General features: G+C 38.1%; 2 protein-coding genes across 2 annotated transcripts; one reads left to right on the top strand and one right to left on the bottom strand.

Moving 5' to 3' along the window:
* Positions 1-20,104, top strand: LOC131942430 (neurogenic locus notch homolog protein 2-like). The gene is made up of 20 exons (XM_059302313.1): positions 1-156; positions 1,190-1,300; positions 2,403-2,516; positions 3,277-3,390; positions 3,980-4,093; positions 6,881-7,011; positions 7,385-7,502; positions 8,130-8,287; positions 8,981-9,092; positions 11,156-11,304; positions 12,000-12,020; positions 12,175-12,283; positions 14,093-14,235; positions 14,684-14,792; positions 15,458-15,583; positions 15,895-16,121; positions 16,859-17,009; positions 17,700-17,869; positions 18,856-19,143; positions 19,606-20,104. The coding sequence occupies exons 1-20, from the start codon at positions 87-89 to the stop codon at positions 19,999-20,001; spliced, it is 2,931 nt and encodes a 976-aa protein (XP_059158296.1). The 5' UTR covers positions 1-86; the 3' UTR covers positions 20,002-20,104.
* Positions 20,105-20,968: 864 nt separating this feature from the next.
* LOC131942301 (uncharacterized) lies at positions 20,969-25,967 on the bottom strand. The gene is made up of 4 exons (XM_059302108.1): positions 25,819-25,967; positions 24,412-24,573; positions 23,757-23,921; positions 20,969-22,664 (listed from the first exon to the last, which is right to left on the bottom strand). The coding sequence occupies exons 3-4, from the start codon at positions 23,879-23,881 to the stop codon at positions 20,969-20,971; spliced, it is 1,821 nt and encodes a 606-aa protein (XP_059158091.1). The 5' UTR covers positions 23,882-23,921; positions 24,412-24,573; positions 25,819-25,967.
* Positions 25,968-26,860: the final 893 nt, after the last annotated feature.

Genomic DNA, 26,860 nt, shown 5'->3' on the forward strand with positions numbered 1-26,860 from the left:
ATTAACCTTAAAATTGATTAGCTTATGTAAAGCTATCTGTCCTAGGTTCTACAGGAGAAGATCGTCCAACAGTCCGAGAAGACGCCATGTACCTAGGAGTTGTTCAGTTGTTGCTGTGTTTCGGACTTGTCTCTGGGAGCTGGCAGTCGATCAGAGGTAAATATTGCAGTTAGTCTTGGCTAAGACATGTGTTGCACGAGAACATAGGTTTTCTAAGGCGATGAAGCGTTGTTGATTATCAGCCAGCATGCTAGTGTCGGCGTGCTCGAGTTGCTATGGCAGATCAGACTCGATAGCTTGGGTTGCAACTCCAAAATCAAACAACTGCAGCCTTGTAGTTTGTTCTTGGTTGGACAAAGGCTATGGAAGCAAATCCAAAACGAAAAGCTGGCTGAAATCGGAGTCAGCGGTCTATATGGCGCATAACCAGTTGTCGCGTAATAATTAATTATTTTGGAGGGAATCCCTTCCAATACTAGAATTAAAAGAAATATGCATATTATTGAAGTTGATTTTTGTAGCGCACTAGACTGCTAGCCATGGGATGGAGTGGTCTAGCGGTAGAGAGCTGGACTGCTAACCCTTAAGTCTCGAGTTCGAATCCGGGTTCAAGTCAATAGAGTCCACCCAACGCTGATGGGTACCTAACTCACGTTAGCGAGAGTAAAGGCGGCTGGGCATAGTGCTGACCACACTATCTCTTCATATGCCGAGGTCACAGAAACAGATGAACTCTACTTCACTTGCCCCAAGGACCGTCAGGTTTGAAAGGGAAACTTTTACTAGACTACTAGCCCGAAAGGTCTCGAGTTCGAAATTAGGATCAAGTCAATAGAACGTCCGAGAAACCGCCCAGAAAGGTACCTGTCTAACCTGACAGTCCATGTGGCAGGTGAAGTAGAGTTCTCCTGTTTCTGTGACCTCGGCATATTAAGAGATAGTGTGGTCAGCTCTATGCCCTGACGTTACTTTCACTAACGTATGTTAGCTATCCATTCGAGCAATTTTCAAATATTTCAACACCGTTTTAGCGGCCTTTCGGCATTCTGTTAGGCAGTCTACTTCTGACGTCCAACGAAATCAGTTCTTCAAATTTCGGACTAAATATTTTCCTCAGTTTAGATGGTGATAAATATGTTTTCATATAAAGAAATATACGCTTTTAATAATTAATTTTTTTTTTCCACAGAAGTTTGGCAATGTAGAAACAATCTTTGTGAAAACGACGGGACTTGTCGGCTAAGAAATCAATCACCGGTTTGTGTTTGTAAACCCGGGTTTACTGGCCAATACTGCGAAAGTGAGTTTAAATGATTGTAATTTTATCTGGATAGATACATTCTCATATAATAGCTGGATAAAAGCATTCTCATAGAATAGCTGAATAAATACACATGCAGATAATCAACTGTACACAATTTTGTTTTTACCTCTTAACAAGGTACCAATCAGGAAGTCGATGCATACGTTAGAAACTGTTTTCTTAGTAATTAGCGCAGTGGTTCTCAACCTTTGTTCGATCGAACCCATGGGTTCGGTGAGTCGGTCTTATGGGTTCGCGGAGGTCAGTGCGCGCAAACGAGATTTTTGTCATTGCGTCCGATAAAACTACTAACAAGGGTTCACTAAATGAGACTAGTGGGATTCAGTACATCCAAGAATGTTGAGGACCACTGAGGTTGAGTAAAGTTAGATGTACTCGTCATGGGTGTAGTGCGACTTGTTGCGTTTTAGACAAACAAATGCCACACTAACATACGTTTTTTTATAATCTTTGTTTACGTCATTTCGTCTAGACATTATTTAGGTAACTTCTAAGATACCGAATTAATGTCAATAATGTATGCTAATCCATATGCTTATCCTTTAGGTGACTTCTATTATACGGAATATTTGCCAATAATTTATGCTACTCTAAATACACATCATTTAGGTAACTTATAAGATTTGAAAGTTATGCCAATAATTTATGCTAATCAAAATACACACCATTTAGGTAACTTCTATTGTATGGAATATTTGCCAATAATTTATGCTAATCTATGTGCTCATCATTTAGGTGACTTCTAAGATACGGAAGTTATTCCAATAATTTATGATAACTCATCACTTAGGTGACTTCTGAAATACGGAGTTAATGTGTATCGTCAATGTATGCTAATCGGTGTGTCATTAATGTATGCTAATCGGTGTGTCATTAATGTATGCTAATCTGTGTGTCATTAATGTATGCTAATCTGTATGTAACTAATGTATGCTAGTCTGTGTGTCATTAATGTATGCTAATCTGTGCGTCATTAATGTATGCTAATCTGTGTGTCATTAATGTATGCTAATCTGTGTGTCATTAATGTATGCTAATCTGTGTGTCATTAATGTATGCTAATCTGTGTACCCACTAGTCCAGAAAGATCCATGCGACGATCTTCATTGTACAAATGGCGGTAATTGCATTCTGAAAGGAGATGCAGCTTTTTGTCGGTGTATGCCCGGTTACTATGGAAACACATGCGAATGTAAGACAGTGGACGCCACCATTTTTTTTTCTTTTTTATATGAATTTAATTAATTAGCATGACATGTCCTTTCTCTGATTGTCACTGAACTAATACTCTCAGATGTAGAGATATTATGTCAAAAACAGTGTTTCTTCCAGTCTTTTTTTCTCCAGGGGGAGGGGGGTGCACTTGAAAATTTCCGAAGGGGTAGGTGGACTAAAATTTCCGGGGGGGTGGTCACTGTTAAAGGTAGACGGTTCTTCCGGGGAGGGGGCGGTCGACGTTCTGCCACCCTTCGACCCTCCCCCTCCCCCACCCGAGGAGATGCCTGGATGAAACTCTCGTCAACAGAAGTACGTAAAATCTAAACAAAGAACACAGAGACAGATAACATGACATTAACTCTGCTAGGAGAGACAACTCCAAAATCTAACAACAGACTGCTGGCTTGTAGTTTGTTCTTGGTTGAACAAAGGCTATGGAAGCAGAGCGTAAAAAAAGAAAAGCAGGCTGGAATCGAAGTCCACGGCCTATTTTGCGCATAACAAGTTGAAACGTAACACTCAATTGTCTCGGACAAAATCCTTTCTAACCAGTGGCGTAGCCAGGATCGTCTCAATGGGGGGGGGGTTCCAATTTTTACTTTCGATTTGCACCCCCCCCCCTCATACTTTATCTATATACCGAGGGGTCTATGGGGGGGTTATGACCCCCCTAACCCCCGCAGCCTACGCCACTGCTTCTGACATTACAATTAGTTAATAAAATGTAAACAAAGTCTACAGAGACCCCTGCCGGAAGTACATTTGTCTAAATGGCGGGAAATGTGAAAAGCCGAACAACGTGCCACAGTGTGTTTGCCAGGAAGGATTCTACGGCGAGAATTGTGAAAGTAATCTAAACATATTTATACAATAATTGTTACAGTTTTTTTAAAATTTACACTATTTTTTAAAGTTACAAAAATATATTTTTTTTTAAAGTTTCGAAGTTTAATTAAATCTAAGTTTAATTTCAATTTTAGTTATAAATTTTTAAGTATAATCTTTAACAAAACTAAAAACCAAAGTTTGTGTAGATTAGTAAAATGTTTGAGATAATTATAATCTGTAATTGATTTACCTGAGTAAGTTGTAACTAAACGATATCTTTAATGATTAGAATTTAAATATAAAAGATTTTAAAAAATCAACTAAGTGTAGTTTAAAATAAGAAACTTCAAGGATGCATATTGTATTTGAAATAAGAATTATCAATACATTTTCAAAAATCGACCTGAACCTATCATTAGCTTTATCAATATATTTTCAAAAATCAATCTGAACGCATATTAGCATTATCAATGCCATTTTATAATAGATCGAACCTATCATTAGCATTATCGATACATTTTCAAAATTCGATCTGAACGCATATTAGCATTATCAATATATTTTCGATCTGAAGTAGCCTTTATGTATCAATCCCATTCATTTCCTCAGTGAGTGTAGACCCGTGCTGGGGACAGCTATGCCTGAACGGTGGGGTGTGCTCGGCAGATGATGATAAGCCTGTCTGCAAGTGCCCAGGCGGATTCTATGGGGACAAATGCGAGCGTAAGATTACATTGTTTATAATAATTACCACTCCCACAGGGTAACATAGTGTAATATCGTTTTTTTTTAAGTTCTGTCAATTACGGTCGGGCGGGATTAGGATTAAGGTCTAATGGGATTAGGTTTAAGGTGAAGGATTGTGTTAAGATTATAGTAAGGTTAGGGCCAGGTTAGTTATAGACTAGCAAAAATACAGTTTGGGATCTGCTCCAATGACGTAATTAAAGATTTCTCTTTTAGATCTAGCGTTCTATTATAGAGTTGAAGTCGAGTTGATATGTTTCTAGACCTCGGCGTATGAAGGAATAATGTGGTCAGCACATTGGTAACCATCAGAGCTAGGTGGACTCTGGAACGTTACATTGACTTGATCCCCGGATTCAAATTTGAGTCTTTCGTGTTAGCAGTCTAGCGCTTTATCGCTATGCCACGCCGTCCTAAGTCTTATCGATGTAGCTAAATGATAAGTAACACAACATGCATTAAATGTTTCTCCTTTCTGGTTACGTATACAGTAAAATAAAAATATAAAACAAATTACACATTGCTTTCCCAGACTGCTAAAACTCATTTTAAAAATCACAATAAAATACTTAAAAAAAAACTTTTTAAAAAACCACGTTTTTCTTGTGGACTAAAAAGTAGAAAATAACTATTTTCATACATTTGATGACAAAAAACGTGGGTACGTTCACCATCAAATTTCCCGACCCATCTGCCCGACCCACGTTTTTTGTCATCAAATGTATGTAAATAGTTATTTTCTACTTTTTAGTCCACAAGAAAAACGTGGTTTTTTTAAGTTTTTTTTTAAGTATTTTATTTTCTCCTTTTTAGTCCGTTGCTACACATGAAAAACGTGGTTTTTAAAAAGTTTTTTATATAGTTTATTTTCTACTTTATCTAATCACTTGATTAAGTATGACTTGACTAAGTGTTTTTAAATACACGGACTAAAAAAATCTTGAGCGACCGATACGCTTTAAACAGAGAAAGGGTGTAATTTACGTTGCTGGCGTGGAGATCTACTCACGAATCACGTGATCAAATCTCCCATAAACAAACAAATAAACGCGAAGCTGAGTTAAGGAAAAACGTGTTTATGTGTATTTTAGCATGCCCAGCGTACCAACCGTGTCACCATTAACAATGTGTTACCGTGTCCGTTCTCCTTTTTAGTCCGTTGCTACACATAAAAAAACGTGGTTTTTTAAAAAGTTTTTTTTAAGTATTTTATTTTCTCCTTTTTAGTCCGTTGCTACACATGAAAAACGTGGTTTTTAAAAAAGTGTTTATAAATACACGGACTAAAAAAATCTTGAGCGACCAGGATTCGAACCTGGGTTCTCGCGGCCACAACGCGAAGTACTAACCACTATACGATCACGGCCAGCGCGCTCACATCGATTGGGGCCGAAGTAATTGTGTCAATAGGCCTCAAGTCTTGTCGGTATCTTTAGAAATCATGTCCTCAATTTTATGGTCCTTGGGGCGTAATTAAATTAAGCTAATTACGGTCACTAATTGCTAGTTTTTATGATTGCATCTGAAATTGTTAGGCAAAAGTAGCATGCATGCCAAATTTCAGGTCTCTAGAGCAATCAGAAGTGGGCTAATTTTCGATGTCAATTTTAACAACAAACAAACAAATCCACAAACGCGAAGCTGAGTTAAGAAAAACGTGTTAATAATAAAATACTTAAAAAAAACTTTTTAAAAAACCACGTTTTTCTTGTGGACTAAAAAGTAGAAAATAAATTTTCATACATTTGATGACAAAAAACGTGGGTACGTTCACCATCAAATTTCCCGACCCATCTGCCCGACCCACGTTTTTTGTCATCAAATGTATGAAAATTTATTTTCTACTTTTTAGTCCACAAGAAAAACGTGGTTTTTTTAAAAGTTTTTTTTAAGTATTTTATTTTCTCCTTTTTAGTCCGTTGCTACACATGAAAAACGTGGTTTTTTAAAAAGTTTTTTTTAAGTATTTTATTTTCTCCTTTTTAGTCCGTTGCTACACATGAAAAACGTGGTTTTTAAAAAAGTTTTTTATATAGTTTCTTTTCTACTTTATCTAATGACTTGATTAAGTATGACTTGACTAAGTGTTTATAAATACACGGACTAAAAATCTTGAGCGACCAGGATTCGAACCTGGGTTGTCGCGGCCACAACGCGAAGTACTAACCGCTATACGATCACGGCCAGCGCGCTCACATCGATTGGGGCCGAAGTAACTGTGGCAATAGGCCTCCAGTCTTGTCGGTATCTTTAGAAATCATGTCCTCGAATTTATGGTCCTTGGGGCGTAATTAAATTAAGCTAATTACGGTCTGTAATTGCTAGTTTTTATGATTGCATCTGAAATTGTTAGGCGAAAGTAGCATGCATGCCAAATTTCAGATCTGTAGAGCAATCAGAAGTGGGCTAATTTTCGATGTCAATTTTAACAACAAACAAACAAATCCACAAACGCGAAGCTGAGTTAAGAAAAACGTGTTAAAAAAGCATGAACTTTTTGTTAAAGCATTTTGTGAAATTCAACTGTTGTGTAATACTATTAAGAGCTATGGACATAATTTATTTACCAAGATACCTTTGCAAATTTTGAAAATAAAAAGTGCGTAAATCTAGAATCTAGAAAAAAAAAACGGGTTTGCACAGTCCGGTTCTGAAGAGATTTTTCCTATAAAACAAGTAATTGTTTCGTTAAACTTTAACTTAGATATTGTAAATAACAGGAAAGGATTTATAATAATTAAAACCAGAAACGTTTCCTTTCAGTATCTCTAGACCCCTGCCAGGGTTTGATCTGCTACAATGATGGTACCTGCTCACAGGAGGGGGGTGTGGCCTTCTGTGTCTGTTCCCAGGGATATACTGGCAAACGCTGCGAGTATTCTTTGTCCTGCCCCGTACGTACGCTTTTATTTGTCTATTGGTAGACATTGTTCAGTACCGTACGTACGCTTTTATTTGTCTGCTAGTATACATTGTCACGTTTATAGCTTTAAATTTCCAGGAGGTCTAGCCTAAGATTGCTCACAGTTCTAGATGTAAATTTCCAGAAGGCCTAGCATAACATTTCTAGCTTTAAACATCCAGACGGTCTAGCCTAAGTTTCTCACTATTGTAGCTTTAAACTTCCAGAATTTTTAGCCTAACATTTCCCACAGTTCTAGCTTTAAACTTCCAGAAGGTCTAGTCTAACATTTCTCAAAGTTTTAGCCTTAAACTTCCAGGTGGTCTAGCCTAACATTTCCCACAGTTCTAGCTTTAAACTTCCAGACTGGCCCTCTTGCTGGCTGCGGGAACAACTTCTGCCACGAAGACGCCAACTGTGCTGATGGTGAACGATGTTGTCCAAGCCCATGCAGCGGAAATAGATGCTTTGAACCCGTCTTTGGTGAGTTCATCTTTTTTTTTCAAATTCATCATCATCTTCATCTTTATCTTTTTTTTTCGTTTGTGCCCAAGATACATTTAGCAGATGAAGTAGAGTTCATCTATTTCAATGAACTCTACATATGAAGGATAATGTGGTCAGCCCAGTCGCCTTTGTTTTCCTAATGTAAGGTAGATTCAATAAAGTCCAACAGATTCGAGTCCCGGATCCGAACTCGAGACTTTTGGGTTAGTAGTCTTAAGCCCTTTTATCCGACCACGTCATCCCTTTTCTTTTTAAATTTAAAACAAGTATAAAAAGCATGTATCTCTACAGACTTGGAGTGTCTTTGGTTAGATGAAGTAGAGTATGTCTGTTTTTTTGGCGTGGTCGTGTCCAGAATTGTGTGGTAATCACTATGATAAAAACTCAGACACGGAATTTGTGACTGTCTGGTTAGCAAGTGAATTCTCTTCGTCTCGACCATGTTTTACAACGCACTGAATTTACAATGTTTCGCATAACTTCAAATTGAATTTACCTTTCAATAAAACATTGATTAATTATGCTTTTGTTTTCAACAATGCCAAACGTATCGTTTAACCTGCCCAACGGTAACAGCAAATAACAAAAATCTAAATCTCTCAGATATCGTCATGGACCCCTGCGCACGTTTCTGTAAAAATGGCGGCAAATGCCGGAAAAGAAATGGCCGACCTTTTTGTGAATGCCTGGAAGGGTACAGAGGCGATCGGTGTGAAAATTCGGAGTTGAGAGACCACCCTGGCAAATGTCCGAGCTTTGATGTAATTTTACTTTTTATTGATGTGATAGACAAAGGCATAGCGACCCCTCCCTGACAATTTTTCAATTTAAAAAGCGCCTCCAATATATTTTTTATATTTATAATTTAAAATAGCAGCTAAAATGAGCTTATTTTGGCGCCCTTAGTATCGGCGCCCGGAGAGATATGTATCCCTCCCCCCCCCCCCCCACCCCCCGTCGCTATGCCTCTGGTGATTGATAAATAACGACATAAAAGATCACAAAATAACAACATTTGTTGTTTAATAAAATCTTGACTTAATCTATGACACTGTCCATTGTCTAAAACAGGGGTCTCCAAACTTTTCAGTCCGAGGGCCGCATTAACTATCAAATTCAGTTCGGGGGCCAGTTAGTTCCAGACATGTCTTTGATTTTTCTGGTCAGTTCCTCATCATCACCTACACACGTTTTTTCCGTGGACAAAAAGATCTCCGCGGGCCGGATGAGAGGACCTAGCGGGCCGTAGTTTAGAGACCCCTGGTCTAAAACATAAATATAACCATAAAACCGATATCACTATAAAAACAACCTTCACACGATAGTTAAAGTTTTTTTTTAAATTTTAAATAATTCAATTAACTCATTAATCCACAATTATAATAACATACTTGTATGCGTTTAAAAAGGATTCCCAGTAAAAATTATAGAAGAATGTTCGCACTATTTTTCAGCTGTTGCCTGCAGACTTTTGTGGCGATGTGTTCTGTAAGGACGACTGGGACTGTGAACTCAGCCAGAAATGCTGCAGGAGCCCCTGTGGTCGTCGGCGTTGTATACCATCCTGTAAGCTCATCTTCCAATAATATACCATCATCTTTTTGTAAGGGATGGCGTGGTCTAGCGGTAGAGAGCTAGACTGCTAACCTATAAGTCTCGAGTTCGACCCCAGTTAAAATTAGTAGACAGTCCCTGAAAAAATATCCACCCAGCTATGATGGGTACCCAACTCACGTTAGTAAAAGTTGTATACCAACCTGTAAGCTCATCTTCCAATAATACACCATCATCTTTTTGTAAGGGATGACGTGGTCTAGCGGTAGAGAGCTAGACTGCTAACCTATAAGTCTCGAGTTCGACCCCAGTTAAAATTAGTTGACCGTCCCTGAAAACATATCCACCCAGCTATGATGGGTACCCAACTCACGTTAGTAAAAGTTGTATACCAACCTGTAAGCTCATCTTCCAATAATACACCATCATCTGTTTTGTAAGGGATGGCGTGGTCTAGCGGTAGAGAGCTAGACTGCTAACCTATAAGTCTCGAGTTCGACCCCAGTTAAATTTAGTAGACAGTCCCTGAATCCACCCAGCTATGATGGGTACCCAACTCACGTTAGTAAAAGTTGTATACCAACGTGTAAGCTCATCTTCCAATAATACACCATCATCTTTTTGTAAGGGATGGCGTGGTCTAGTGGTAGAGAGCTAGAATGCTAACCCGTAAGTCTCGGGTTCAAACTGGTGGTATACCCCTGAGTCCACCGATCTCTGATGGGTACCTAACTCACGTTAGGGAAAGTAAAGGCGGCTGTGCATAGTGCTGACCACACTATCTGTTCATATGTCGAGGTCACATAAATAGGTGAACTCTACTTCACTTACCCATAAATTGCCTATTCTCTCTTTCCTTTTTGTGACCAAGACACATGTGGTCGCCCTATAATATATAGTGTATTTTACACATTCCCATCTGTCAAACTCTAATTTACACTATCAACAAACCGGCGCTCTGCCCTCGTGTGTAGGCACATCTTCCCATAATATATCGTCATCTTTTCCTTGTGTGCCCTGTAAAATATTTTGCATTTTAGAACTTCCTTTCTGCTAATCACTTTTTTTCCTATCAACACATCTTTATGTAGTTAAAATCTGTTAGGTATGTGATTTAATCCTTGGTGAACTAGTTTATTGCTATTGGTCACATAATCCTTTGTAAACGTATCCAATAACGAAAGTCAGATAACCTTCGTTAGACGATCGTTAGAAAACTTATCTAATACTGGCGTTGAGATAATCCCTAGTATATTTATCCAATTCTATCAGTCAGATAATATAGTTAGTTAAATTACCCAATACTGTCAGTTAGACATCGTTTACTAACATATACTACACTGCCAGTTCGATTTGACTAGAATAATCTCGTTACAATTCCCCAAGTAGACGAACGTAGCTAGAAGAGGGCGGGTCGTGCGTTAAAATTTCATGATGCTGAATTTAAAGCAGACCTTTTTTTCTCATAGCCTCCTACACCAAACAGAGGCGTATCAACTTTTTCCGGCACGCGGGGCCGGCTATTAATTTTGCACCCCTTTCGCCCCATTTCTATAAATAGTTATTCCTTTCTGTGAAAAAGCCCCCCCCCCTCCCCCCCCCCCCCCCCAATCAGTTGGAAAGTTTTTGGAGCTTCTTCAGTTACTATCCCATAACATTTTTTTTTTTAATTTTCGTTCCACAAAATTAATTATATCAGTGTGTAAAGCTGTGTAGTGCTTTTTTTTTCAAAACGTTGACTGTGTATAATTGGAAACTTCAGCTTAGAATGAGCTTTTTAATTAATTTTTCTACCCCTATATAACACGCGCCCGGCGTGGCCGCCCCACCCTCCCTCTCATATCTGCGCTACTGATGCCGAATCCATATAAATAAATACACATTTTGTTGGAAAAGAAAACACGCCATTACTTCGTGTTCAAGTAGACACAACAACATTTTTTTTAAAAATTGTATAATATATCAAATTAATGATTTTGATTTTTTTTACACGCCATTACTTAGTGTCTAAGTAGAACAACAACAATTAAAAAAAATATGTATCATATATCAAATAGATTGTTTTATTTACTTAGCTGTTGAACAGATCGACCCCTGCAAAGGTTTCTGCAAACACGGTGGCAAGTGCGCTGCCATTGCCCGCATGCCGGTGTGTTTCTGTAGACGGGGATACACGGGCTTTCAATGTGAACACATCTTAAACCGTGAAATGTGCCCAATAAAGGTAGGCCTACTAGAGAATCACATGCAACCAGCTTGTTGTAAACACAAGTATCTGGTTTCTACGGAATACCTGTTACCGGTTAGTTAAAAACACACAACCGTTTTGTTTTTGCGTTAAAAATACAGAGTAACTATTTTGACAACTATATATTTAAAAAAATACGTGTAACTAGTTAGAAATACTTGAAAACCGTAACTCAGAAGCAGCATCAAGTAGCAATGCACAATTTTGTCCGCTTTTAGACTGATCCTTATTAAAAAAAAATATCTATTCATTAAAAACACATGTTACATTGATGCAAGTTCTCAGTGTTTCTTCCAGGTTTTTTTACCTCAAAGGGGGGGGGGGGGAGTCACTGGTAAAAGTATGTTTTCTATATAAATTCAATTTCTTTCGGGTTGGGGCGGTAGACTTTCTTCGAAGAGATGCCTAGAAGAAACTCTTTGGGAGTTGTACCATTTACTTACAAATACAATTGTGGTACAAGCTCACCAGACAGGCGTTTATTTGGCTCTATAAAATAGTCATTTTATTGAAAAACATTTTGATATAATTTTAAAAAAAAATAAATAACATTGAGCACTATTCTCATAAACTTATTTTATTTGCTTTCACGGCTGTTTATTTTTCGTGTGCTTATTCGTGTTTTGTTTTAAATTATTGTACTGCTAAAATTCCATTATTTTAAATTATAGATCCTAACAAGCAAGCAGGAGGTAACATTTTGAAAATATTTCAGTTTTTTTTTATCGGCTTATAAGAAAAATTAAAAATTAAAATAAAACATTATTATGCTGTAATTAGAGCGTAACAAAATCATTATTTAATGGAAGCGCTCCGGTGCCATGTGTTAGATGTTTGTTTCTCCAGAATGAGCACAATGACCTCTGCAAGCAAGTCTGCCAGGTCGACAGTGACTGTCCAGGTGAACAAACCTGCTGTAACACACCTTGTGGAGGGACGTTGTGTATAGAGAAAGGTAAGTTAACCACACCTTGTGGAGGGACGTTGTGTATAGAGAAAGGTTAGTTAACCACACCTTGTGGAGGGACGTTGTGTATAGAGAAAGGTAAGTTAACCACACCTTGTGGAGGGTCGTTGTGTATAGAGAAAGGTTAGTTAACCACACCTTGTGGAGGGACGTTGTGTATAGAGAAAGGTAAGTTAACCACACCTTGTGGAGGGACGTTGTGTATAGAGAAAGGTAAGTTAACCACACCTTGTGGAGGGACGTTGTGTATAGAGAAAGGTAAGTTAACCACACCTTGTGGAGGGACGTTGTGTATAGAGAAAGGTAAGTTAACCACACCTTGTGGAGGGACGTTGTGTATAGAGAAAGGTAAGTTAACCACACCTTGTGGAGGGACGTTGTGTATAGAGAAAGGTAAGTTAACCACACCTTGTGGAGGGACGTTGTGTATAGAGAAAGGTAAGTTAACCTCACTTTTTGCTTACATGTGGGGTCAATTGTTTGGTTGTTTACAGGTAGGTTACATAGAATTGGTTGGTTTATTTTGTTACCTGTGGTTTTGTTGCCGGTTAGATTACTTGTACTTTTGTTGTATGTTTTGTTACCTGTAGTTTTTATGTCTGTTAGGTTAAGTGTGGTTTCGTTAACTGTTTTGTTTCCTGTAGTTTTGTTGTGTTAGGGTACCTGTAGTTTTGTTGTGTTAGGGTACCTGTAGTTTTGTTGTGTTAGGGTACCTGTAGTTTTGTTGTGTTCTGTAGTTTTGTTGTGTTAGGGTACCTATAGTTTTGTTGTGTTAGGGTACCTGTAAATTTGTTGTGTTAGGGTACCTGTAGTTTTGTTGTGTTAGGGTACCTGTAGTTTTGTTGTGTTAGGGTACCTGTAAATTTGTTGTGTTAGGGTACCTGTAGTTTTGTTGTGTTAGGGTACCTATAGTTTTGTTGTGTTAGGGTACCTGTAAATTTGTTGTGTTAGGGTACCTGTAGTTTTGTTGTGTTAGGGTACCTGTAGTTTTGTTGTGTTAGGGTACCTGTAGTTTTGTTGTGTTAGGGTACCTGTAGTTTTGTTGTGTTAGGGTACCTGTAGTTTTGTTGTGTTAGGGTACCTGTAGTTTTGTTGTGTTAGGGTACCTGTAGTTTTGTTGTGTTAGAGTACCTGTAAATTTGTTGTGTTAGGGTACCTATAGTTTTGTTGTGTTAGGGTACCTGTAGTTTTGTTGTGTTAGGGTACCTGTAGTTTTGTTGTGTTAGGGTACCTGTAGTTTTGTTGTGTTAGGGTACCTGTAAATTTGTTGTGTTAGGGTACCTGTAGTTTTGTTGTGTTAGGGTACCTGTAGTTTTGTTGCCTATAGGTTTACCTGTGGTTTTTTATTTGTCTGTTTTGTTAACTGTAGCTTTGTTTTCTGGTTTCTTATTATACTTTTGTTGTTTGCTATTAAACTACCTAGTTTTCCGTTACCATATCGGTGTTTTTATACTTTACTGGTATTGCTGCAATTGGTAGAGGAGTTACTTTCTTTATTGTAGTTTGTAGACAGCAACTCATCTAGGAGAGACAACTCCAAAATCAAGCAACTGCTGCCTTGTAGTATGTTCTTATTTATACAAAGGCTTGGGGAGCAAATCGAAAAAGAAAAGCAGGCTGAAATTGGAGTCAACGGTCTTATATTCCCTAAAAAGGAGCTCCTTCCAACACTATAATTAAGAACAAAGAAGAAGAAAGTTATAAATAAAAAGACATAGATAAATATTTCCTACAACCCATATCTGCCCTGATGTCCCTCAGTCTAGAACTATCATACACAGCACTAACATCTTACAGATAACATCAATACCTGCGAGGGTTATTGCCAAAATGGTGGGGTGTGCAGCAACGAAGATAACGATCCCACCTGCACCTGTCCCCTGGGGTACGAGGGATCAAAATGTGAAACCAAACGTGAGAGACCTGGCACCTGCCCTCAGGTAAGTTCACACGTGATGTTTTTCCTGAAGTTATCAATATGGATATGTATCTTGAATCTGTACATTTTATTACGAAAGTTTCAATCACATTATATCAAAGATTTATTAGTACAAATTTTATGTTAAACAAATTATATTACTGTTTGTTCTTAGAAATATAAGTAAGTATTGTAAGTAAATTTCTCTGACGGTCCATGGGACAAGTGAAGTAGAGTTCACCTGTTTCTGTTACCTCGGCATTGGGTAAGTGTGGTCAGCACTATACTCAGCCGCCTTTACTTTCCCTAACGCGAGTCAAGTACTCATCCGAGCCTGATGGACTTAGGGACATTTTTATTGACTTTGAATCCGGATTTCATCTCGCGACTTTTGTATTAGTAGCTGTATGCCTTACTATTTGGCTACGCCATCCCACCTTTAGTAATTCATATCTGTTATATCCTTACAGCCACTGTACATGGACAACAGTATGATACATTGTGATACGGATGATGCTTGCAGCCCCGGTCAGAAGTGCTGCTCCACTGAATGTGGTGGAAGGATTTGTACTGGCACTGGTAAGATACGTAATGCTCCACTAAATATGGTGGAAGGATTTGTACTGAAACTGGTAAGATACGTAATTCTCCACTAAATATGGTGGAAGGATTTGAACCGACACTGGTAAGATACGTAATGCTCCACTAAATATGGTGGAAGGATTTGTACCGACACTGGTAAGATACGTAATGCTCCACTAAATATGGTGGAAGGATTTGTACTGATAAAGTTAAATTACCGTTCATCAACAATTGATGAGGTCGGCGTGGTCGAGTCGGCAAAGCTCATTGTAGGTAAACCGAAAAGTCTCGAGTTCGAACCCTCGCACTGATGAGGCTCGTTAGCTGGGGACAGCAACTCTTCTAGGAGAGACAACTCCAAAATATAAATAAAACAAATCCAAAAAAAAGAAAAGCAGGCTGAAATCAGAGCCAACTGCCTAAACTGCCGCATAAACAGTTGACACGTTTACATAGTTGTGTTAGAGGGGATCACTTCCAGCACTAATAATTAAGAACTAAGAAGAAGAAGAAAGAAGAACTCTTGTTGGATTGAGGAGATGGGTTGTTGTCCCCGACTTTAGTCTAATCTGCCCCGAATAGCAACAGTCATTATGAAGTCATTAAAAGCGTTTCCTGATTTACGCTGCACGTCTAATTTGTAAATTTGGCTTAACTTTCAGCCGAGGACGGTGCCGTCTATTTAGATTCCCTGTGTAGAAATTTGAAATGTGAATCAGGATTACAATGTCGTGTCATTCATTCGTGTTTCGATGGTGGGCCTAAGGCTGTCTGTGCTGATACAACATGTGAGTATAATAAAAAACATATATTATATATATATATATATATATATATATATATATATATATATATATATATATATATATATATATATATATATAATCTGTGTATGTTAATGTGTATGTATATGCATTTTCGTGCACTTATTGTGTATATATATATGTGTGTTTGTGTGTTTTTATATTTATTTGTGGATACAGTTTTGTTTATGTGTGGCAGTGTATGTAAATGTTTAATCGTCATTTTAAAGAGCTTGCAGAATGATTAACAAAAAAACCATTAATATTGTAATTTCTTAATCAAATGTCTTTATCAGGGGAAGATAACTTATGCAGCGCCACCAACTTGACCCAGGCGATATTGCTACAGAGTGAAAGCAATCCACCAGAGTTCAGACCCCTGAACTGTGACTACCCCCCGGACAAGAGATACTGCCCCATCGGGGCCAAGTGTGTAAATAACATCTATGGAAATAACAGGTGTTGCTTTGGGACACAGGAAAAAGAAAAGGACCCGAGCAGAGAATGCCCGAGCAACATTCTGGTACGATATAATATGTTGGTTATGTTTCTTTTTTGAAAAGTGATAGCTTTCGATGCTTGCTATATATTTCATAAGTGGTAATTTTAGATATAGGGCCATAGTTTTAAAATGTGTGCGGTAATGATTTGGTGGCTTTAGATATAAGGCTCAAAGTAGTTTTTCTTTATAAAATGAAGGAAAGTAAAGTTTCCTTTTCAAATCTAATAATCCCAAGGGAAGATGAAGTAGAGCTCGTATGTTACTTGACTCCGGTATATTCCCATCAGTGTTTCTTCCAGATTTTTTCTCGGGGGCACTTGAAATTTTCGGGGGGGGGGGGGCGGTAGACTTTCTTCGGGGGGTGGGCGGACACTGTTAAAAGTATATATTTTCTATATAAATTATATAAATTTCATTTCGTTCGGGGGGCGGTAAAATTTTTTAGAGATGCCTGGAAGAAACTCTGATTCCCATATTCCTTAGCGTGTGTCTGGTATCTATTAGATCCAGAATGACACAGGGACATTCTTTAGAATCTAATCGAGGCTTAAATTACCGACAATGACGTCCCATTTGACTATATTAGAAATATTAAGTTTTTTGTCAGATAAGGTTATATGCTACAGGTGAAGGGTCCTGACTTAAATCAAAACAACAATCTTATTTAACATTGAATATATGTTATTATTTGTTGGCTTGTATATTTGATATAAATATATAATTATGATATTCTGGATGCTTGTTCCATCATTAAAAAGGAACACACCTTTGACTGCGACCAACCACACACAAACTGTAGCAGCGATGTGCCGTGTCCAGATGAGGAAATGTGTTGTCTGACCAACTGTGGGCAGATCTGCACCAACCCCACGATGGACCCTAATGGTTGCCCCGCGCCTTGTCCAGAAGGTGCTGTTAAAATATTATAAGATTTTTTAAAATTATTTTTAAAACAAAATATCATTTTTGTGATAACAAACAAAAAACAATATTATGCCATATATTATGTTGTATGTCATAATATAGGCCTACTTTAAAAAAAAGTTAAAATATAGATAACTAATTGTTAAAGTACTGTGAAATTATCTGGGAGTGATCTCCCCTAAACTTTCTCGAATATTCTTATATAACACTACATTACGGGGGATGTGAACTCGGGATAAAGACATGATTTTTAATCAATTTTTAATTACTTGAACTTTTTTTAAAAATAGAATAGAATCTCGTAGAAAAAAAGAATTGCGCACCATTTAAACGCCAAACACGATTACCATAGTTCCGGGAAAATACTCCCGGTTTATTTTTTTCACGATTATAATACTTCTTGTATAATTCGTATACGAGAAAGTTAAAAAAAAACGTACATAAAATTCACGCATTACATTTTGTACAACAACTTTCCAGTCTGCTTCAATGACCCAGGTCATATGAAATTTATTTGTTTCTGCATGTCCTACTATAAATATTTAAATGTCATGTAAACAATTAAAACATTGCATGCTATTAACAAAGCTTTCAGTATCCTCACGCTTAAAACTTATCCGCCGTGACGTCACCCCACTCGACACTAACCTTACACTCACGACATCAACATTGCAGGCAGTACCTGTGTGAAGGCAGCTTCCAGCTGTCCAGAAAATGTCACCTGTATACAGGTGCCCACAGCCTCCTGTGTCCCCAACACCTGCTTAAGCTGTAGCGATGGTGAGATCTGTGTTAATAAGACGGCGGACTGCCTAGAGAACCAGTGTGAATTCGAGTGCAGAAAGGTAGATAACACCATGAGTCACCATATTTGATCGATGATTAGTGTAAGCTTTTATAAACGTCTGACTCAAGTAATTTTTGATTTATGAAATCTGTAATTGTGAACAATTGCCATTTTTAGATTCGTTTTTTTTCTTGGGAGACTTTGTAGCATCTTAAGAATAAATGGATTTATTTTATTATTTAAAATGTAGAGTGTTGACAATGCTATGTCGAGTTAACAGAAACACAAGAACCTCAACTTTACTTGACCAATGGACCGTCATGTTAAAAAAAGGGGACTTAACTTTTTATTTCTACATATAATGACCTATCATTAGTTAACTCAGCAATTAATGATAGTCAATAGCCGAGAGACATCAAAAATGCTATAAATTAAAAGTTTCTGGATTGTAATGTTCAAATCTTGACTAAAATGTCAGAGTACTAAGATGTTTTGTAAATTTAAACAAAAGTATTAAACTAATCAGTTTTAAGAAGGTGTTTGCTACATAAAGAAACGCTCTCTCGAAACGATACTCTCTTGATCTAACAGTGATCATTACTTTTTTTCCAAATTTCTTTCTGAAGCCCCATGTAATATTCCTCAATTCTTTGATGTACTTGTCTTATTTTTTAAAATTATAACCATAATTACCATAATTATATATTAATCCACTGTATGTTTTTTCATACTTTCTTTCTGAAGCAACATGCAATATTCCTAAATTCTTCGATGTGTATGTCTTATTTTTTAAAAATTATAACCATATATATATATATATATATATATATATATTGATACATTGTCCTTTTTTTCATTCTTTCTTTCTGAAGCACCATGCAATATTCCTAAATTATAACCATAACTACATATAAATATCTGTCCGTTTTTTCATTCTTTCTGAAGCGCTATTCAATATTCCTAAATTCTTTGATGTGTATGTCTTGTTTTTTTTTAAATCGTATTTAATGTTTATACATTGTCCGTTCTTTACATACTCGCCAGCTGGATAAATGCGGAAACTGCTCTAATGACATGGTGTGTAAAGACACGGGCTTAAAGTGCTACCCAGAGCCTTGTGAATCCTACACGTGTGTCAAACCCGACGAGTGTGGGGGGTGCCCCAGGGACGAGGAGTGTGTGATGATGTCCCCCACCAGAGGGGACGTTGGAGACTGTGTCGTCAGGGAGGGCAAGATTACAGAGTGCAACAGCACACTGTATGACGCAGCATCCATGCTGAATGACACTGAGTTTGTGTGTGTCCCAACCAACAGAAGTCTTCCTCAAGTGGTAAGTTAGCTGTAAAAGGTAAACCTAAATCAACAATACTCTATGAAAAAAACAACGTTATTACTTATTTTATTTTTGATGATTAATAATTTCAAGTTCCAGAGTCCACACAGCTCTGATGGGTATCTGATTCACGTTAGAGAAAGTAAATTTGGCTGGGAATAGTGGTGACCCTCAAATTACGAGCAAATTGAAAAATTTCGACTCTATTTAATCTCTCATTTTTAATTCTTAGGTCTTCACTTTCAGCCTGATGCTCTGACTTCAATTCGGTTTCGTGTGGCATTCCGTCTTTCTAGAACTATAAAATGTACATACGTCTAAACTCTATGTCAGCATTGCTATCATCATAGGCTATATTCTTATACATATTTACAGCTCTCGAACTATTTTGTTGTTAAATGTACACCTTTCGCAAGTTTAACCTTATATTTAAACAGTTTATATTTTTTATATCTCTAGCCTGAAGTCTATTGTCACAATTGTCCGGAAAACGAAATGTGCGTCGACACCTTAATTGAATGCGTCACAACGCCGTGCCCAAAGTACAAATGCGTGCCCCTTCCACCGGTGTCATGTGATATTCACTGCCCCGATGGTTATTTCTGTACGCTGCGCACCAAAGAATGCACAGAGGAAGACATCGTGCCATGCATGAAAACCAGAACTGCAGTGTGTGTGCCACGAACTGGGGAGTTGCGGTACTGCGCCAAGACGACTGTTATTACTGATGATTCTGCGGTGTGCAAAAGTGAGAAAAGAACCCATAGGCTGTGCTCTATGGATGAAAACTGCCGCGAAGGCCGAAGGTGTTGCCCGTCTAAGTGCAACAGGAAGATATGCCAAGACATGATATAACTCAACATAATTGGCTTGTCACTTTGTTAGATGTATACAACATTGACGAAAAGAGGTTGTTGAAAATAAAATTTAAAAAATGTAGAGGTATGACATAATTTAACTTTTGTCAGTGTTATTAACTATTTACTACAAGTCGTTTTTGTTTTGTGTCGATTTATATTTGTAATATTTATTGAAGAAGAAAGTACAAAAAGTCTCAAATTTCGGGTATAAACATGCTTCTTGAAAAAAAAACCACCAAACAAGATGCTTCTTAAGAAAACATACAATGGCGTCTCCATTGATATCAAGTTTTTGAAATGTAGTTTTTAATATTTTCTGAAGTTATGATAAACTTTCATTAAAATGGAAACGACCATTTAACCATTATAGATCCGGTTCTTTTCTAGTTTTACTGCTCAGGCTTGATCTACTAGTATTTATTTCTATTTCATTACCTGTATCTGTTTAGTTTAGGCTTATCAGTATGGCGTACACATTTTAGTGAATACATTAATTTTCGTCAGTTTGTCAAGATAAGTTGTATTATGTTCTTAAAACTTTACAATGCTCTTGTTCATATTTCGGTAAAAAGCTGTTAATAATTGTGAATTTCGTCCGAATAAGACACACCAAATGTTATCTCCCGGCAACCAAAAAAATAAAATTAAAAAGATGATATGATACATGTACTTTTAGATTTAAACCCTAACCCAACCCTAACCCAGACCTTGACCCTAAACTTGACTAAGAGGAGCTGGTAAAAAGTGTGTGTGTGTGGGGGGGGGGGATTAGCTTTTCGATCGTAAACTTTTGGCATAATTGGCGGGACTTTTCAGGGCAATACCCGAAATGTTTACGGATTGCATACTCAAACAGTATAACAGCAAAGAGCATAATTTGATCTTGTTTTATCGTAGATAATGCCTCTGTTAACTAACAAATTAATATAATTATATAAACATGGGTGCATAAATTGTTCAGCTTAAGCTTCCGTTGCATTGAACAGTTTTTCAAGTAGTTCAGGAAAATAAAAATTGCAATACCCCTCAATCGTTTTGGACATGGAAAGCTTCGCAGGATGGAAGAAATATTTATGCAGGTAGTAAGTACTAAAGACTCGATCTCTTTCATCGCCGTAATAGCTCTTTCCTCCGAATAAATTCAGGCTCTGTTTGGTTTCCAGCCCACGTAAAACGCACGTTACGGCTAGCTCAAGGAAGACATGGTTGTTGTAAAACATGGACAAGTACCATACCGCCTCCGCTCTCATCTTTTGTGGGATGTAATACAAATCACTAATGTCTCCGACAACTAAGTCTTTGGAATTTGTGTGTGTTAGTAAAGTTTTTTGAAACTCCTCAAGCGATCGCACACCATCCGGAATTCGCGGAACAATAGAAATATCCGACAGTGTTTTTAGATACGCGGTTCTTCCGATTTTCTCGCCCCATCGGAAATATGTATTACCTGGTTCGGAAATGTTAAGAAATATGGTGCGGCTTTCGTAGGTGACGCCGGCGCTGGATTTGTTAAGTTCCAGCATAGCCCAAGGCTTGAACAGAAGATCGTCGGAAGTGAAGAGGTAACCACTGACACTGTATCCCATCTGCATAGCCCTGATGGCGCAGATGTAACCATCGAATCCATCGACGACTTCGGCTTCGATGAAAGAGAACGTTTGATTCATGTCTTTCGTTTCGTCTTGAAATTTGGTTATGTTTTCACCGCAGTAGAGAATGTTGGTGAACACCGGGCTATGAATGGCGTCGAGGTACTTCACGTTACCGTAATACGGGTTATTGAACACAATGATAAGCAGAATATCTGAGAAAAAATTGGCATTTTTCAGTCTACCTTCGTACACCCGAGGAGGTTGGTTATTTAATAAACCACCACACATGGAGGTAATCTTTTTCATCTTGTGACAAAAACCGTTATTGCGTGTTGGTGTCGCATAAACAGATGGAGACGGTTGCTCTACTGAGGAGTATACAACATCCGATACGTTATCTCCCTTCCCTATAACAGGGAGGTAATCAACGTTTTCGTTTAATATCTGTGAATACTGCAATGTCTCTGAAAAATTCAAATTGAATCCAACACGCTCCGGTTCAATGTAGCCAACTGATTTTAAGTCATCCAGCCAGAGTTTCGTCATAAGAACATCGTCTGTTTTCCAAAAATTGTGGTCGGCCATATCTGAGCTGAGTTTTAAGACACATTGAAAAAACGACAAATCCTTCCCACAATCCCAACTTCTCAAAAACCGTAACAGGTTTTCTGTTTGAAAGTACATATCTTTTTCTTCCAGCGCGTCTTTCAAGTACGAATGTGCGTTCCTCTTTTGGAAAGCGTTAGCAGGAAAAAATCCAAGACTCCCTCCCACTTCCCATAAAAGTCTTTGCGCCCAGTACCCTCTCCAGATATCACACACTCGAAAGGTTGTCGTTTTGGGGATAAACAGTGCCCAGAACGCCTCGCTGTGGAACAGGGTGTTCTGCGAGTTGAAGGGACTGAAGACGCCTTTGGGTAAAATGGCTGGCGGGGAGGCGGGGTCAAAGATCACGTTTAGCGGTGCCGTGGTGGATTTTCTCGTGAGTCTAAATATGGCATCCATGTCGGGGTCGCCGTTGACGATTCCTTGTTGGATGGCTGGTGTCTTCCACTGACTGCCTAACCTGACGTGTAATATACACAAATAATTGAATGAAACAATAGCATAACACAAACAAGTAATGTAACTCATGTTTTTTTTTTCATCAATAAATAACAAGATTTCTATAATCGCTTTTCTTTAACAAATCGTATATCTGAGGAATGGCTGACGATTATGTTTCACGTTTAGAAGATGGGGATGGGGGGATGCTGAGTTATTTTATTTTATGGAGGGTTAATACACAAAAACGTATGCTCGGCACTACTTATTGATGACTTGGAAGAGTTAAATTTTGTTAAACACTAAAAAGACGCCTCCTCTTGATATTTCAAATGATATTCCGTATTATAAAAATAGTTGAAAGCAACAAATGCCACAACGTATTTAGCAGCGTAAAAGGACAAGAGAGCGTGTTAGCAGGCTAGGGTGTTCACAAATAGACCTGCTCCTGACATCCAACACCAGATACTGATGCACCAGAAGACGAATGGTGTTTACTTCAGACTTTATCCTCATTTGGGGGGGGGGGGGCCTTGAAACTTTCTGGGAGGGGGGTGCGGACTAAAAATTCGGGTAGAGGGGCGGGGGTTGAACAGTGTTAAAAATATATATTTGTATATATAAAGTCAATTTCGAGTAAAAACCTGGAGTAAACAATCGAATATACCAGCTAGCAACATGAGTATAATAAAGGATTAGTTTATCGTCTTACCGCTGTTGTCCTGACTAATGCGCATTGCTTAGGATGGTTAAACATGTATAAAATACAAAGAAACAGAGAGTTAGGGAGTAAGAGAGAGAGAGCTGAGAGAGAGCGAGGGAGAGAGAGAGCAAGAGAGAGAGGGAAGAGAGAGGAGAGAGAAAGAAAGAAATTAAGAGAGAGAGCGAGGGGAGAGAGAAAGAGCGAGGGAAGAGAGTGGAGAAAGAGAGGGGGGAGAGAGAGAGTGAAAGGAGAGAGATATATATATAGGATAGAGAGAGAGAAAAAAAAAGACAAGAAAGAGAGCGAATGGAGAGAGAGAGAGAAAAACAATAGTAAGAGAGAGAGAGGAGGGCGAGAGAGAGAGAGAGTGGCGAAAGAGAGAAACGTGAACAGAAAACAATGAAATCTCACTTGTAAAGAGGCCGCTGTGGTACGCCTATGTGAGACAGTGGAAACCCTCTAGGCCACAGTGTTGACTGACCGAAGTGGACGTAAGGGTTAAACACGCCATCACCAGTAAACACCAAGCCCGACATCGTGGACTTGTAAACAAAACCCTCCAAGTTGTCCAATGGCCTGATGGTCAGATAGTTCCCATGTTAGATATGAGTTTACTGACAAATGGCCTAACGTTTATAAAGTAAGTCATATTAGTATAAAGTATAGAAGCCTCTTTAGACCAAGCGATCGAATGAGCAGATGTAGTTGATATTTTTCTTAACCTGGGTATATAAAGGGAAGCTGTCGTCCCTAATATGAGTTAGGTACCCATCAGGGTATCCATAATAGACGTTATGCTGACTTGTACCTGGATTCGAACTCGAGACTTTCGGGTAAGCAGCCTAGCGATCGACTGTCACGCCATCCCACTCAAGGTCATATAGCTTCAGTTTTAGTTCGTTTACTAATGAATAGCTTACAGGGTTAAAAGTCAGTGTTTGTATTAGACTAGTTTACTGATAAATGCCTTAACGCGTTTACAAGGTAGATTGAGATATTCATTGTTAGACATATGTTGAATAATGAATGCCTGAATGTGCTTATAATGTAGACCAAACGACCCTACCTGTTATCGTCGTCTGTTTCGTATATGAACTCGGCCCCGTGTAGGATGGCGTACAGGTAGCCTATGTTTTTTCTTGTGTAGCTACCGTAGGGGGTAGCCTTAGTGATGGCGAACCCCAGCTCTTCCTGCGCTTCTATGCTTAGGTAGTCACAGCCGGGTAAACTAAACCAAAGAAGTCATTTCGTTTAGTCACAAACGGGTAAACTAAATCAAAGAAAAGTAATTTCATTTAGACACAGTCAGGTAAATAAAATCAAAGACAAGTCATTTCATTTAGACACAGTCAGGTAAATAAAATCAAAGACAAGTCATTTCATTTAGACACAGTCAGGTAAATAAAATCAAAGACAAGTCATTTCATTTAGACACAGTCAGGTAAACTAAATCAAAGAAAAGTAATTTCATTTAGACACAGTCAGGTAAACTAAATCAAAGACAAGTCATTTCATTTAGACACAGTCAGGTAAATAAAATCAAAGACAAGTCATTTCATTTAGACACAGTCAGGTAAATAAAATCAAAGACAAGTCATTTCATGTAGACACAGTCAGGTAAATAAAATCAAAGACAAGTCATTTCATTTAGACACAGTCAGGTAAATAAAATCAAAGACAAGTCATTTCATTTAGGCACAGTCAGGTAAATAAAATCAAAGACAAGTCATTTCATTTAGACACAGTCAGGTAAATAAAATCAAAGACAAATCATACTATTTAGACTAAGTCAATTGTATTTAGCTAGACATAATCACGTAGTTTTATTCAGATTCAGTCATGCTAATTTTTATTTAGACACAGTCACTTTATTTTATTCTTTGGCCATAGCAGTAGAGTGCTAGACTGCTAACCAAAAAATCTCAAGTTCGAATCCGGGTTCAAGTCATTAAACCGTCCCTGAGCTCGTTCAGCTCTAATGGGTACCTGACTCATGTTATGGAAAGAAAAGCGGACTATGCATAGTGCTGACCACACTGTCTTTTCATATGCTGAGATAACATAATCACATGATCTCTACTTTACTCTACTTCACCTGCCACGTGGACCGGCCGGCAGGTTTGAAAAGGGAACTAAAATTTTATTTAGACACAGCCACGTAGCTGTATTAAGAATCTAACAATTTCTTTTTAAAAGTTGTAGCTTGAATGCCTTAGCTGCCACATGTTCATTTTTATATAACATGTAGGGAGGCTGTTAGCCCTTCTTAAGAGCTATCAAAACCAAACGTTTTACATGTTGCCTATTGTGTTAATTTGTTTTTTGTTTTCCTTGCTCGGAAATATGTGTCTACTTATGCTGATAATTAAGTGTATATATATGATATCTAGTTTCGGGTTGTAGGTGGGCAATTATTTTTAACTTTCATTGTATAGTTACATTTAACAAAAATACACTAGGAACGCTACTGTACCTCCATGTTAATGGCGTCTTCGAGTCCCCCACAACAAGACATCTCCACCCAGTAATGTTGGACAGGTACTCGACTTGCTCCGTGGGGGCGGAGATTGTTGTTAGAACGATCCATTTCTTGGAAGTTTCTTCTCTTTTGAATGTCGACCTAAACCTATATTGTTTTCTCTTTAATTATGTATTTTTTTTAAATGATTACATACATCATAGTTGGCGTGGTTGGGACGGTAAAGCTCATGATTTCAAACCGAAAAATACCGAGTTCAAACACGATATCACTGGGTGTATGACCTTCCAGTAAAGGTCACCGGTCAGGGCGCAAGAGTTCCACCAGCCACGGGTTGGTGACCAAGGCGAGCCACCAAGATGGAGGCATCCGGCTGTGGTCAGGCATGGAGAGGGTTGGAAGCCGCCATGCGACAATAGGGCTGGTAAGTAGGTCACCAACCTGTTCTACGGCCCAATAAAACCTGCATGAGTCATAGAATTGCTTGGTGACCTACTTAACAGCCCTTTTAGCCCTAGACACACCACTATGTTGTGCCCCAACGACCATGACAAGGGTTTAAGGAATTATAAATATTATATTTCTTTTTGCTTGCTTTAGAATACAATGATTAATATTTAAGATTTTGTAAAAACAGACACAAAAAAACAGACACAAAAATACAACAGCTTGTAAATTGTGCTAATATAGTCACCTCATCATCTCTGTATTATCCTTACGTGCCTGATTTCTCTCGTCCTTGCTGGTAATCCAGCTAATCGGATAAATTAATAGTACACATAGCAGCACAGACGTGAAGAATACCCAGCGGCGTTGGGATAATGAGCACATCACTGTGGATATGTCCGCTGCAGAAGAGAGCTATTCTTAAAAAGACGAACACTAGCTGGTGTAATCCGGGTGATACCAGCGATGGAAAACTGTGTTTGTGCGTTTCATATAAATATTAATTGCACGTTAAAATATCAAAGTCTGTAAAAATATAATTTTAACATAATACTAAATCTTTTGTTTACTATAATTTTTAGTTTGTGTA

The sequence above is a fragment of the Physella acuta genome, unplaced genomic scaffold (assembly GCF_028476545.2).
Source record: "Physella acuta isolate Inbredline_101_S28 unplaced genomic scaffold, ASM2847654v3 ptg000035l, whole genome shotgun sequence".
Lineage (NCBI taxonomy): Eukaryota > Metazoa > Mollusca > Gastropoda > Physidae > Physella > Physella acuta.

What these genes read in the sequence shown, in the direction of transcription:
- LOC131942430 (XM_059302313.1), top strand. Translation starts at nt 87, where the DNA reads ATGTACCTAGGAGTTGTTCAGTTGTTGCTGTGTTTCGGACTTGTCTCT. An exon ending in TACTGGCCAATACTGCGAAA is followed by an intron (nt 1,301 to 2,402) that starts GTGAGTTTAAAT and finishes TGTACCCACTAG; the next exon opens with TCCAGAAAGATCCATGCGAC. An exon ending in TGTCTGTGCTGATACAACAT is followed by an intron (nt 15,584 to 15,894) that starts GTGAGTATAATA and finishes TGTCTTTATCAG; the next exon opens with GGGAAGATAACTTATGCAGC.
- LOC131942301 (XM_059302108.1), bottom strand. Translation starts at nt 23,881, where the DNA reads ATGTCGGGCTTGGTGTTTACTGGTGATGGCGTGTTTAACCCTTACGTC. An exon ending in CCACAGCGGCCTCTTTACAA is followed by an intron (nt 22,665 to 23,756) that starts GTGAGATTTCAT and finishes ATTACACGTCAG; the next exon opens with GTTAGGCAGTCAGTGGAAGA.